General features: G+C 44.2%; 1 protein-coding gene across 1 annotated transcript in view; it reads right to left on the bottom strand.

Moving 5' to 3' along the window:
- The window catches only part of ADGB (androglobin), a 542000-nt gene that overhangs the window by 42352 nt on the left and 486248 nt on the right, over nt 1–13400 (bottom strand). The window contains exons 33-34 of the mRNA XM_075596533.1: nt 5320–5425; nt 5049–5232 (exon numbers count right to left, since the gene is read on the bottom strand). Coding sequence (XP_075452648.1) covers nt 5049–5232; nt 5320–5425 — 290 coding nt within the window. The remainder of the gene's footprint in view (nt 1–5048; nt 5233–5319; nt 5426–13400) is intronic.

Here is a 13400-nt window from a genome sequence, read left to right on the forward strand (position 1 = left end):
CACAAATAGCTGTACATTACCCTCACAATACACAAAAAGATATATACAGTTAAAAACCTATTACGTGGTATTAACCACACTTTTATATTGCCAAAATCATGCTAAATGATTCTTATTTGTTTGCAATAATTTTAAAAAGAACATTGTATCTTGACAGAACATAGTTGCATGGAGAGCATAATTGCAAGAAGAACAAAATGATTATGCAAATCAACCCTGGATTCAATGTAAATCAGAAATGTAACTTACTATAATAATATTGATGTTATTGATCAGAATTTTACAATAAGGGTTATTAATAAGGGAGAATCTTTCCTAGCCAAAGGTGTCATGTGACAGAATAAACAATTTTTTCCTGTACCTTCTCCAATTGCTTTTGGGTAGGAGCACACCTGACAGGACCAGGATATCCCCAAGGTCAGCAGTGAGTAATTTATTTACTTCATTTATGTGATCAGTCCTACACATTGAAAACCCAGACTACCACATAAGATTTACCTACACAGGCTAGTGGTAAGTTCATGGGAGTGTGTTCATTATTGGACTATTTGGAATCCTGGGTCTTATGAACTGTCTCATGCATTGAAGATGTTTACATATTATGAATAAGGCAATTGTCTGCTCCTGGTTAGCATCACAAGTGGGAATTACCCTTCCCCTTTCCTTTTGTATCTTTTTAGATAGGAAAGGTATACAGGATACCAAATAAGTATACATGGGAAGGATGTTGATCCAGGGATTAATCCGATTGCCAATTCTTGGAGTCAGGAATGAATCTATTTTTCCCCTTATGAGATATCATTGGATGATGTGACTCTGGGGTTTTGTTCGCCTACATCTGGATCAATAAGTATAGATATATGATAAAATATCTGTTGCCTAAATTTAGCATAGGTTGAACTTGATGGACGGAAGTCTTTTTTCAACCTCATCTACTATGTAACTATGTAACTATAATGATGTTTGTGAACGAATCTATAAATGACTGTCTAACCAAATGAAATCACACGTGACAGATTATGATCAATTAAAAAATGTATATGATGTATTAATCCTTTTTTTGTACGAACAATTGGTTTTATTTATATATATATATATATATATATATATATATATATATATATATATATATATATATATATATGCAATTATATGTTTGTTGCTACACCAGAGAGATGTAAATTCCTCTCAAATATAAAATATTAGAATAAATCGGTCACAGTTTCTCTGGTGGTATACAGATATAGACGTGTGTGTGTATATATATATATATACCTTATATTAATATGTATGTATTTTCATGTGTTTTAAGGTATTTGTTTAAAACAGTTGTGTTTAGTTTTAACAATGATCTTTCAATTATGGTACAAATTAGAATTACGTGTTATATGTAATCAGAATGTAAAACTAATACACATGTGCCGAATTAGCTTATATCCAATTTGATTGGACATCTTGGATATATATACCTATGATGAGCACCTAATACCTATCCCCTGATGAAATCACTTAATGTGAAGAAACGCGTAGGGGGAGAATTGTGCTGCTAAAGTTAAGAGCGCATATACCAAACCACCCAGTACTTTGGACTTAAGACGTTGGTAGCACTTTCTACAGGCTCCCCGTCCTATCTTGCCCGGAACCATTTTAATCATGAGGATTGTTTCCGGAGGACGCTAACGACGGAGGTGTTGTTCCCTGAGTTCCTGCAGGACGGAGGCTCAGGGGGGTCCGGACGGGCAAGACCAAGAGGCGGAAGAGCGGAGGAGCAGAGTTCCAGTGCTGGGGCATGAGTATAATCTCATAACACGCTCTTATTCTTTGTTGTTTGTGAGTTTTCATTTGTAGATTTTTGGGAACATTAAATGTATTTTTAGACATATTGCACTAGGATCGGGCGCTTTCTTTTTTCTTTTTGTATAGATATATATATAAAACCATATTTTAATATTTCTGTTTCTTATTTTATTTCACTGCCAAACATTTTAATATTAGCCTTAGTGTTGCATCTAGGAGATCAATTTCATGAGGGTTCTTCCCAAGACTGAAATATCTCATTATATTATCATTGTATTGCATGATTATATGATACCCTATAACCCTATATTCATTATCAATTATTCATTGTGTGACATTTCTTTAGTTCTTTAACACACACACACACACACACACACACACACACACACACACACACACACACACACACACACACACACACACACACACACACACACACACACACACACACACACACACACACACACACGTACTGTATATACATACTTTTTTTTTTTTAACTTTGCCCACTACCAATATGTCATGATCTTAGCACAATACACCACTTGACGTAACTACAGTGATGCACCATTTATTAACCCATGCATATTTATATGTTTACTAATGTGTAGGTGTAACAATAATGACATGCTAAACAACAAGGTATGTAACATTTCATTGTGCACATTATGCATATGTTTTTTATCTACTGATCCAGTTCAAAACTCAAGTGATTTTACAGGCTATAAAATCTTTTTGACTCACCATTTGTGAATTCTTCATCACGTGATGGCAGTAGTAGGTATATAATCCAGCCTTCGTCTGGTCTCCATACTCATGACTTGCAAAACGTGTTGGAAGACTTTTGGACTGTAAATGCATCCTTAGAAGTCACACTCTCCCCCATTTACATCATCCAGCTCCATAACATCATATCGCAATCCTGCACTGGGACCCATGGGATGCCAAGGGAATCAGTGCCAGCGGCATCTCAACCGGAGTAAAACATCGGAGACACAGAGGGAAAGTCCCAGAAACTGCCACAACTTTTTGGACAGCCCTATATGCTTACTCAATAAGTGGAATTCGTGAGTGCTTCATTTTTAATTAATAGTCTAATAAATTGCCTTTAACATATTTCATCATTGGAGACTTCTTGTTTGCACACTTGTTCTAGATCAATTCTTCTTTTTGTTGGTACCAGGATCATTTTAATCTAAAACCAGTACAAGCCACCATCCCAGTATCAGGACTCTCACACTCCACTGGGGAAACTTTTTATTTAATTTGTTTTTTATTTCACCACTACTGACATCCCTAGTACCTAGTACCTAGTATGGTTATTTATCCTGTCTGAGTCCCATTTTTGTTTCACTCATGTTTATTTTATGATATTTATCTTTTTTCCATATTCATTTATTGTGATTTTATCATCAACTTTTACTCACTCAACATTTGATCATGTTTTATTATTGTTGGGTTTGTGTGTACAGTACATATTTCCATCACTGTATTTTCACGTTGACGATTATCACGTATCCAGTGTAATTTACTATATATCTGAGCACACAGGAGCCTTGTGTCTTTTTTTTTAACAGAATATAGGTTTGTGTTCAAACTGTTAGATTGTGTTGATCTCGGATGAAGATGAAAATATTATTTGCTGACATCTGGTAAAGTTGTAGATGAACAAGCCCTTACTTTGGGTTCAATAATACTTAAAGTACATACTTTTTAGAGTATTTTACCACAACAAAATTGATATATAAAATCAAATCGATATCTAATGTTACATGGTCAATTAAGATTATACAGATTGTAAACCCAGTAGTCTAAACAGGAATTGCACGGCTCAAGAAGACAGAATTCTTGTCAGTACAAAAATTATCTTTATTCTATATGGATAAAAAGGACTCCTTGATAAAGTACCCGTGTTGTGTGAAACGCATAGGAGAGTGTGTACCTCCTTTTGATCCACGTAGAATAAAGATAATTCTTGTACTGACCGGGATTCTGTCTCCTTGAGCTGTGCGCTGCCTCCACTTGTTCTATACTTGGAATTTTAATTTTCGATGGCTGATCAGGCAGTGGCAAAATATTGTACTCTTCCATTTGTGTTGACACATAGACCCAAGACAGCTGCCAAAAAGCTATTTAAATCAAGGACTCAGAGAACAGTGGCAGGATTCCTGTTTGACTGGGGAGCTATATTGTAGCAGTCAAACCATAACACAGGTTTAAAAGGTGATCTTAGGGATGATAGTAACCCCAGACAGAGTCTTGGAAGAAGCAGATTGTTACTTATCAGCTTTTTTATTTGATATATAATGACTGGTGGGACAGTTGATCCATCTCTAATTCATTTTTAGATGTATCTACTGCATCTTTTTAACACGTCTATTGCATATTTATGTGTTTGGGGCATGTTGTTATTTAATCTATCCATATAAAATACCTATAAGCCCTACAAATAGTTGTTGATGAGAATTTATTTGGCTGAGGTTTTGAACAATTATTTTTAACAAATGTGAAATAAAATTAATTATAGGCTAAAGCTGGCATATTCTTGGCATTATTGAAATCCCTGCTGTCTGATTCGTTAATGCCCGTAATTTTAACCAATCAGTAATGGCCCGAAATGTTTGGTACCCTGCCAAGTTTTTCAGCCAATCAGCTTTCAGTTCTCATTTAAAAAAGAGTGAGATCAGCTCCCATACAGGGGAGCTGATTGGACAGTAGGCACAAGCAAGGCATTGACTCCTCCCTCACCCTGCCTGCAGAGAGCTCCACACAGGAGAGTTAGGGAAAAGGTTTGTGGGTCAGCAGTGTTTTATTGGTGTGTGTGTGTCTTCTGTTGGTGGGTGTAGAGGGGGCAGCGGAGTCTGTTTTGTTAGTGTGTGTCTGCTGTGTATTTTGTGGGTGTAGATTGGAGTTTTTGAACAAATATTTTTAACAAATGTGAAATAAAATAATAATATTTGATAACTGGAGTCTTGGGTGACTAGGAAAATGTATGTTTTTGCTGTATGCACCACCATTCATGACTACTGTATAAGCCTGTTTTATCTAAATAGCCTTAAGCAGTTATTGTGTTTGACTATTTTATGATAGAGATCTCCACTGCAACAGAAGAGCACGATAAATGCAGACATGCAGTACAGTACACACAATAAATATAATCCAGCATTTCTCAGACCACTGTCTACTGACTAATGTCCAGTTCCCAATTCTTTACATATACAAGATTCATCTAATACATAACTTTTTATTACCTGTAAATCTTCATACATTTGTAGAACTTTTTTCTTTAGCAAATTTCGGCCAGTTTGCTCTTGCTCTCTTTGCTCTAGGACTTCTTCTCGTAGCTGTCTAAACTGTCGAATTTCCTCTGCCTTTTCTAATGCCTGCTTTTGGATAATATAATCATCTCTTAAAACTGGTACAGACCTTGTTTTCCTATGAAGAGTTAAAAATATATTTCAGTTAGCACTAGAAACAGACATTTGCAACTATATAACATGATTGTATTGATCTCTTGCTTACCTGATAAAAGGTGTCAGGTCTAAAGGTTCCAATTCTTTTTTTGGAGACTGCACACTTGGGTAAATTGATGATACTGCTTGTGGGGTTCCTGTGACAGTGGTAACTGCTGTTGTTGTACAGTGTGTAATGTAAAACAAATACAATTATTAAATTGCTCAAATAGTATACTTCACTTAAGCACACAAATTCCATTTTGCAAAGCCTTGAAGAAACGTTCCACAGCATTAGATGCCATTTTTAAAGTATTAGCAATTATTGCATAATATACAATACAAATTGTAATGCCTAGCCAGCATACAGGAGGTTTCAAAGGCTCTCCTGGATCCTTGCCAGAAACTTTTTTGGGGTTAATTGAGGTATATCATATTTGTATACTGTGTGTAAATGTCCTGGTTAACCCTACAATCTGGGATTCCTCAAATATAATTTAAACATAAATTAGACAGGATACCAGACAATACAACACCAATGATAACCTTTGTTTTGATGATGGTCTGGCTTGTCTTCAGTATCACAACACATGAAAAAATTCCATACAGAAGGGACTGCTTTAAAAAAGTACTCTCATGAACAAGTCACGAAGAGTTTGCATACTCAGAAAACATGCTGATACATAAGGCTTGTTTTATAGTTGGCGAATGCTTGTGTACGTGAAGCACACTTTTGTGTGTATAGACTTCAGTGCTGTGAGCGACAGATTGGCGTGGCAAAGACGCGCACGGGTAGGCGTAGTCATCCCCCCCCTGCACTCACACACACACACATCCCACAGACAGGAGACGGTAAAAGGATTGTGTCACATCACTAACAGCAGATAAATATTTCCTATATTATTTCAGGGTTGGAGTGGACGTACTGTAAACACGCAGGCACTGAACAAGTTAAAAATACAGACACCCTGCAGAACAAAATGGGTTAAGAAGACACTCAGATCCTGGAGAGGAGCAGTTTCCATGAACTAAAGGCCCAAACTTCAGACATGGGTCAGCTCAGGCTGACTGAGAATGTCCCGCAGCTCCTCTCACATTAAATAGAGTGTTAGATCTTTAGGGTAGCACAAGATATTTTTGAGCAGTTTTAGAGCATATAGAGCCGTTTGTATTCATTGGGCTATCACATGTGAAATAAAGTCCATCTAATTCCTGTATTACCAACATCTATATGAGAGAAAACACACACACACACACACACACACACACACACACACAAAGTGACAAAAACCCTCCACAGCAAAGCATATAGCAAATGGAAATATTACTGTATGCTCATTTGCATGTCTTAGATAGGTCTGCAACTCCGCCTTTCACCATTATCACCCAGCACACAGCACTTTCACTGCAGCAAGGGATTCTGGGAAATGACATGCAAATGAGCACACAGTGCCACCTTTTGCTTCAAAACCATTTAACCCTGGCTGTGCTCAAAGCTGTGACCATGCAGCAAGCTTAAGCCTATAGGGGAACCATGTTGAATGGTTTTGAAGCAAAAGGTGTGTGCTCATTTGCATGTCATTTCCCAGAATCCTTTGCTGCAGTGAAAGTGCTGTGTGCTGGGTGATAATGGTGAAAGACCGGGTTGCAGACCTGTCTTTGTCATGCAAATGAGCATACAGTAATATTTCCATTTGCTATACCCACATATATATACACAAACACACACATATAAACACACACTGAGTGTGTGACGCGCAACGGGTAGCAGCGCGAAAACATACTTCTCACGGTCTTTCCCCCGATCGGCCGGCTCCACGCTCACTGCCGTGCGCGGCCCTAGTATAGAACGGCTGGCTAACCAGAGCCAATTAGAAGTGCCGCGTGTGTGCACGGCGGAGCAAGCGTGCCCACTATATTACGGGCCTAAGGTGGGTAATTAACAATATTAAGGAAGCGCTTTAAGATACATTTTGGTTTGGATATAACTAACCTAGATTTCTACCTTTATGTGATTTTTGTGTTTATCTTTTTCTTATATACATTACCTACAGTAAGGCAAATGTAAAATAAATGTGACCGTCACTAAATAGATATAACATAAATAACAGTATACTGCTTCATATGGAGTTATGTTGTAGCAAGTTAAAAGCTTAGAACATAGAGGGCGATACATTATTGATTATGGTCTATATTTTCAAGTACATCTCAAAATTGTATTACATGCTTTAACACACTTGACACTGATTTTAGGTGTGCAGTACCACCTACTGGAGCTACAGTAGTATTTTTAGGAATAAAGTGAAAGTAAAATTACAGCATGACAAGTATAATACAATCTCAGGTTCAGTCTTGTTAAGAGAGGCAGGAAAGTTGATTTTTGCTTAATGATGCTCCACTTGCCTATTCCACTTATCTTTATTAGGGATATCACTTCAGATGTGTCTACTATATATGTGAACATCAGTTAAATGTTTACTTTCTAAGTGTTATAATTGATAACGTTACACTAATTGTTGAGGACCACACCTAATGAATAACAAATTATATGAGTGCATACTTCTCCTTCTCTGTGAATGGTATATGAATAAATATTACTGAACAATACTTTTCAAAACATTAGGATCTGATGTACACTGGTTCCCTTCCAAAATAATAAGTACTTCAGTATTAGGTGATACCTTTTTTTATTTGTAGAGGGAGAGGGATATTAAGCCAATAATCAGGGCTCAGCTGTCCTGGGAGTATATATGCGTACTCAGAGTAATGATAGTATGTAACCAAGGTACTAGAGCATGTAGAAGTGCTATAGGAGACTCAATGTAATGATATAAACATAGGAGTGTACTAGTTACGCTGGACGGCTAACACAGATTTCTATATCTTATACTATATTAGTGAAAGCACTGTATGCCTGCCTGCCTGCATGCATGCATGCCTGCCTGCCTGGATGTCCGGTGTCCCTAGGGGCAATCTCATTGGTCCCTTGGCCCGCCCGTCCCCGCACACCTCTCATTGGCCTCACACACACACACACCACCCCCTTGGCCCGCCCCCCACACCTCTCATTGGCCTGAGGCGGAGTGACGGGCCAAAGGTCCAAAAAAAAAAAAAAAAAAAACACACACACACACACACACACACACCTCTCCCCCTCCCCGCTCCAAATCACCTCTCCCCGCTCCAAATCACCTCTCCCCCTCCCCGCTCCAAATCACCTCTCCCCCTCCCCGCTCCAAATCACCTCTCCCCCTCCCCGCTCCAAATCACCTCTCCCCCTCCCCAGCGGCATCACCTCACCCCGCTCCAAATCACCTCTCCCCCCTCCCCGCTCCAAATCACCTCTCCCCCTCCCCAGCGGCATCACCTCTCCCCCTCCCCAGCGGCGCTCAAACTCAACTCTCCCCCTCCCCAGCGGCATCACCTCTCCCCCTCCCCAGCGGCATCACCTCTCCCCCTCCCCAGCGGCATCACCTCTCCCCCCTCCCTGCTCCAAATCACCTCTCCCCCCTCCCCGCTCCAAATCACCTCTCCCCCTCCCCAGCGGCATCACCTCTCCCCCCTCCCCGCTCCAAATCACCTCTCCCCCTCCCCAGCGGCATCACCTCTCCCCCCTCCCCGCTCCAAATCACCTCTCCCCCCTCCCCGCTCCAAATCACCTCTCCCCCTCCCCAGCGGCATCACCTCTCCCCCCTCCCCGCTCCAAATCACCTCTCCCCGCTCCAAATCACCTCTCCCCGCTCCAAATCACCTCTCCCCTACCCCCGGCGGGGGAACAGGCAGCTGCCACGCGGCGCGTAAGATGGCGGCTCCCCTTCCTCCCTCGCGGCGCCGAGTCAGACGATGGCGGCGCCCGGAAGTACAGGTAGGTGTCGCTCCCCCACCTCCGGCGCCAAACGGAACTGAGAAAGGGCGCATCAACTGAGACACGTGTGTGTGTGTGTGTGTGTGTGTGTGTGTGTCACTGTCCACTGCCCCCCCCCTCCTGTCCACTGCCCCCCCCTCCTGTCCACTGCCCCCCCCCTCCTGTCCACTGCCCCCACCTCCTGTCCACTGCCCCCCCTCCTGTCCACTGCCCCCCCTCCTGTCCACTGCCCCCCCCTCCTGTCCACTGCCCCCCCCCTCCTGTCCACTGCCCCCCCCTCCTGTCCACTGCCCCCCCCTCCTGTCCACTGCCCCCCCCCTCCTGTCCACTGCCCCCCCCCTCCTGTCCACTGCCCTCCCCCCTCCTGTCCACTGCCCCCCCCCATCCTGTCCACTGCCCCCCCCTCTCCTGTCCACTGCCCCCCCCTCTCCTGTCCACTGCCCCCCCGTCCTGTCCACTGCCCCCCCCCTCTCCTGTCCACTGCCCCCCCTCTCCTGTCCACCTCCCCCCCCTCTCCTGTCCACTGCCCCCCCTTCCTGTCCACGCCCCCCCCTGCCTTTGACGCCCCCCCTGCCTTTGACGCCCCCCCTGCCTTTGACGCCCCCCCCCTGCCTTTGACGCCCCCCCTGCCTTTGACGCCCCCCCCTGCCTTTGACGCCCCCCCTGCCTTTGACGCCCCCCCCTGCCTTTGACGCCCCCTCCCTGCCTTTGATGCCCCCCCCCCCTGCCTTTGACACCCCCCCTGCCTTTGACGCCCCCCCCTGCCTTTGACGCCCCCCTGCCTTTGACGCCCCCACCCCCTGCCTTTGACGCCCACCCTGCCTTTGACGCCCCCACCCCCCTGCCTTTGACGCCCCCCCCCTGCCTTTGACGCCCCCCCCCTGCCTTTGACGCCCCCCCCCTGCCTTTGACGCCCCCCCCTGCCTTTGACGCCCTGCCTTTGACGCCACCCTCCCCTCTCCCTTTGACGCCACCCTCCCCTCCCTTTGACGCCCCCCCCCCTCCCTTTGACGCCCCCCCCTCCCTTTGACGCCCCCCCCTCCCTTTGACGCCCCCCCCTCCCTTTGACGCCCCCCCCCCTCCCTTTGACGCCCCCCCCCCCTCCCTTTGACATGCCCCCCCCCCTCCCTTTGACGCCCCCCCCTCCCTTTGATGCCCCCCCTCCCTTTGACGCCCCCCCCTCCCTTTGACGCCCCCCCCCCCCTCCCTTTGACATGCCCCCCCCCCTCCCTTTGACGCCCCCCCCTCCCTTTGATGCCCCCCCTCCCTTTGACGCCCCCCCCTCCCTTTGACGCCCCCCCCCTCCCTTTGACGCCCCCCCCCTCCCTTTGACGCCCCCCCCCTGCCTTTGACGCCTCCCCTCCCCTGACTCCCCTCCCTGGTGCTCCCCTCCCCGGCGCTCCACTCACATCACCTCCCACACACTGACTGACACACAACTTACTGACACACACACACGCTGACTGACGCACACACACACGCACACTAACTGACGCGCGCACACACACTGATGACACACACACACTGACTGACACACTGACACTGACTCGCACACACACACTGGCTCACACACACACACTGGCTCACACACACACACTAACTGACGCGCGCACACACACACACACACACAAACTGACTGACACACACACTGACTGACACACACACTGACTGACACACACACTGACTGACACACACACTGACTGACACACACACCGACTGACACACACACACCGACTGACGCGCGCACACTGACTGCCGCACGCGCACACACCCCCACACACACACACTGACTGCCGCACGCGCACGCACACTGACTGACTGCCGCACGCACGCACACACTGATTGACGCGCACACAAACCCTGACTGACGCACACACGCACGCACACACTGACTGAGGCACACACTGACTGTGTGTGCGTCAGTCAGTCTGTGTGTGTTTGTGTTTCTGCTTCAGACTCACTGACGCGCGCGCAAACACACAGTGACTGATGCACACACGCTACATGAAGCTGTAAAGGAGGGAGGGAGGGAGGGAGGGGGGGGACTGGATTGATGTGAATGGGGGACAAACAGAGAGAGGGGGGAGGAGAGAGAGGGGAACGGGAACATTACATCCCGGGCAACGCCGGGTCTCTCAGCTAGTATACCATAAAGGTCCTGTATAAACCCCCAGCAAACGAAGAGTACATACAATATCAAACAATAATGTGAGGAACTCCCTTGAAGCACAGCTCTGTCCTTGATGAGTGGGTGCGTCACGCCAAACGTGATTGAAGAGAAAGTAGTCCCGAAGGGTCCAATGGCAGAGCACTGTCGTGCAAACAATGGAGGGCTGCAAACCAGTAGCGAATGTAAAAAAGTTTGTTTGCACGGCAGTGCTCCGCCATTGGACCCTTCGGGACTACTTTCCCTTTTTTTATTTGGACTAGCAATAGATATTAATAAACAAGCTTTCGAGAGTTCTCCTCTCTTCCTCAGGTCGCAATACTGATTTACAAAGATTCCATGAGCTTAACACAGAACTAGAAATAAAGACCAAGATTGCCATCCAAGGCAGAAGATGCAGAGAAGAAGTAAACATAGACAGGGATGAAAGGAACAGTGAGACACAGGACTATACATCCATCAGCAGTGTACAGGGGGTGGGGATGCGGGGGGGGGGCCAGGGGGGGAGGAAGAGGGGGTTAATTGTAAAATTCACAGAGAGGCCGAAAGAAACATTTTAAAAATTATGGTAGTGGGTTCTCACAGCCAGATCATTCCATAAATGACTTCAAAATTCAAATCCTCAATGGAATGTTTAGAAGTACTCAAGAATGGAAAACATTTGAACTCAAAATGATAATATACTTTGACACAAACAAGATGACTTAATGCTGAAATGTTTTTTTTAATCCAGTACCAGAATTTTTTGCAATGTTTCTCCCTGCCTCTCTGATATTTTACAATTCATCCACTCTCCCCCACTGCACCCCCACCCATCTGCACTTTGCTGATGGATGTATAGTCCTGTCTCACTGTCCCTTCCATCCTTGTTTGTTTATTCCTTCTCTGCATCATCTGCATAGATGGCCATCTTGTTTTTCTTTTCTTTTCAGCTCATGGAATCTTTGTAAATCAGTATTGCAGACCTGAGGAAGAGAGGAGAACAAGCTTGTCTTATAATATCTATTTTTAGTCCAAATTAAAAAGGTGTCACCTAATACTGAAGTAGTCATTTACTCTGCACTATTGCAACTTGACTAACACGGCTATATTTACTTAATTGAAAATAATAATAATATATATTTGTAAAGCTCTGTATATTTAAGCAGTGTTGAGTTCTGGATATCATTATATTAGGCAGCATTGAAAGGTTGAAAATAAATCAATATACTTTTAATGACGAGTATCTACTTTCTTATGATGGGTATCTACTACCGCTACAAACAAATATTGCTTTTGAAGGGACAGTTGCATACAGTAGTTTTTATATATTTTTTATTTTGAAACTACTGAAATCAATGTAACCGACTTCCTTATATTTTGTTCCCCCAAAAGTGTAATGTTCACATATTTGCTTATTTATTTGTTCAAAAATGAGTCCGTTTATATTTTCTGTCTCGTAATTATAGTACTTTCCTGTTATACTCTTTAAAAAAATGATACCCCAACATACTCTATGGCAAACAATAAATTAAAGGGAAAAAATACTCTCCTTACATATAAAATGGTTTTATCACTACATAGATTATGTGATCTTATGGATTTCCCGTTGACGTCACCTTAATAGCGATGTCTGCCTACTGAAGCAGGCAGGTTGATACAAATATAGTCTATCGGAGCTGCAAATCCCGCACAGCGATACAAATACTGGGTTGCAAAAGCTCCAAGACCAACCTGTTCAATATTGCAATCGTTAGACAGAAGCTATTATACTAAATCAACATAGGGCGTTCTTTATAGGGACTCCCTCTACCTTCCCTTACTGTTCGTTCCACCTACTGTACCATACAGTACCTATAGAGCAGTGTCTCCCAACCGGGGTTTCGCAGCATCCTGGGGTTCTGTGAGAGGATGAAAAGGGTGCCGTGGGATTTCCCCAATCTCCCAGACCAGGAAGAAAGCAGAGCAGTTGATTGGGGGCTGGGCAGTTTACCCCCCCTGATTGACTGCTGCTGGGTACCGCAGCCATACAGGAGCAGGTGTCAGGAGCCTGGGGGCTGTGGCCATGCAAAGGAGCAAGCAACATGGGCAGGAGTTTGCGTGTACGTGTGTGTGTTGACTATCTATGCTCCCTTTGTCT

Source organism: Ascaphus truei, chromosome 4 (genome assembly GCF_040206685.1).
Source record: "Ascaphus truei isolate aAscTru1 chromosome 4, aAscTru1.hap1, whole genome shotgun sequence".
In the NCBI taxonomy this organism is placed as follows: domain Eukaryota; kingdom Metazoa; phylum Chordata; class Amphibia; order Anura; family Ascaphidae; genus Ascaphus; species Ascaphus truei.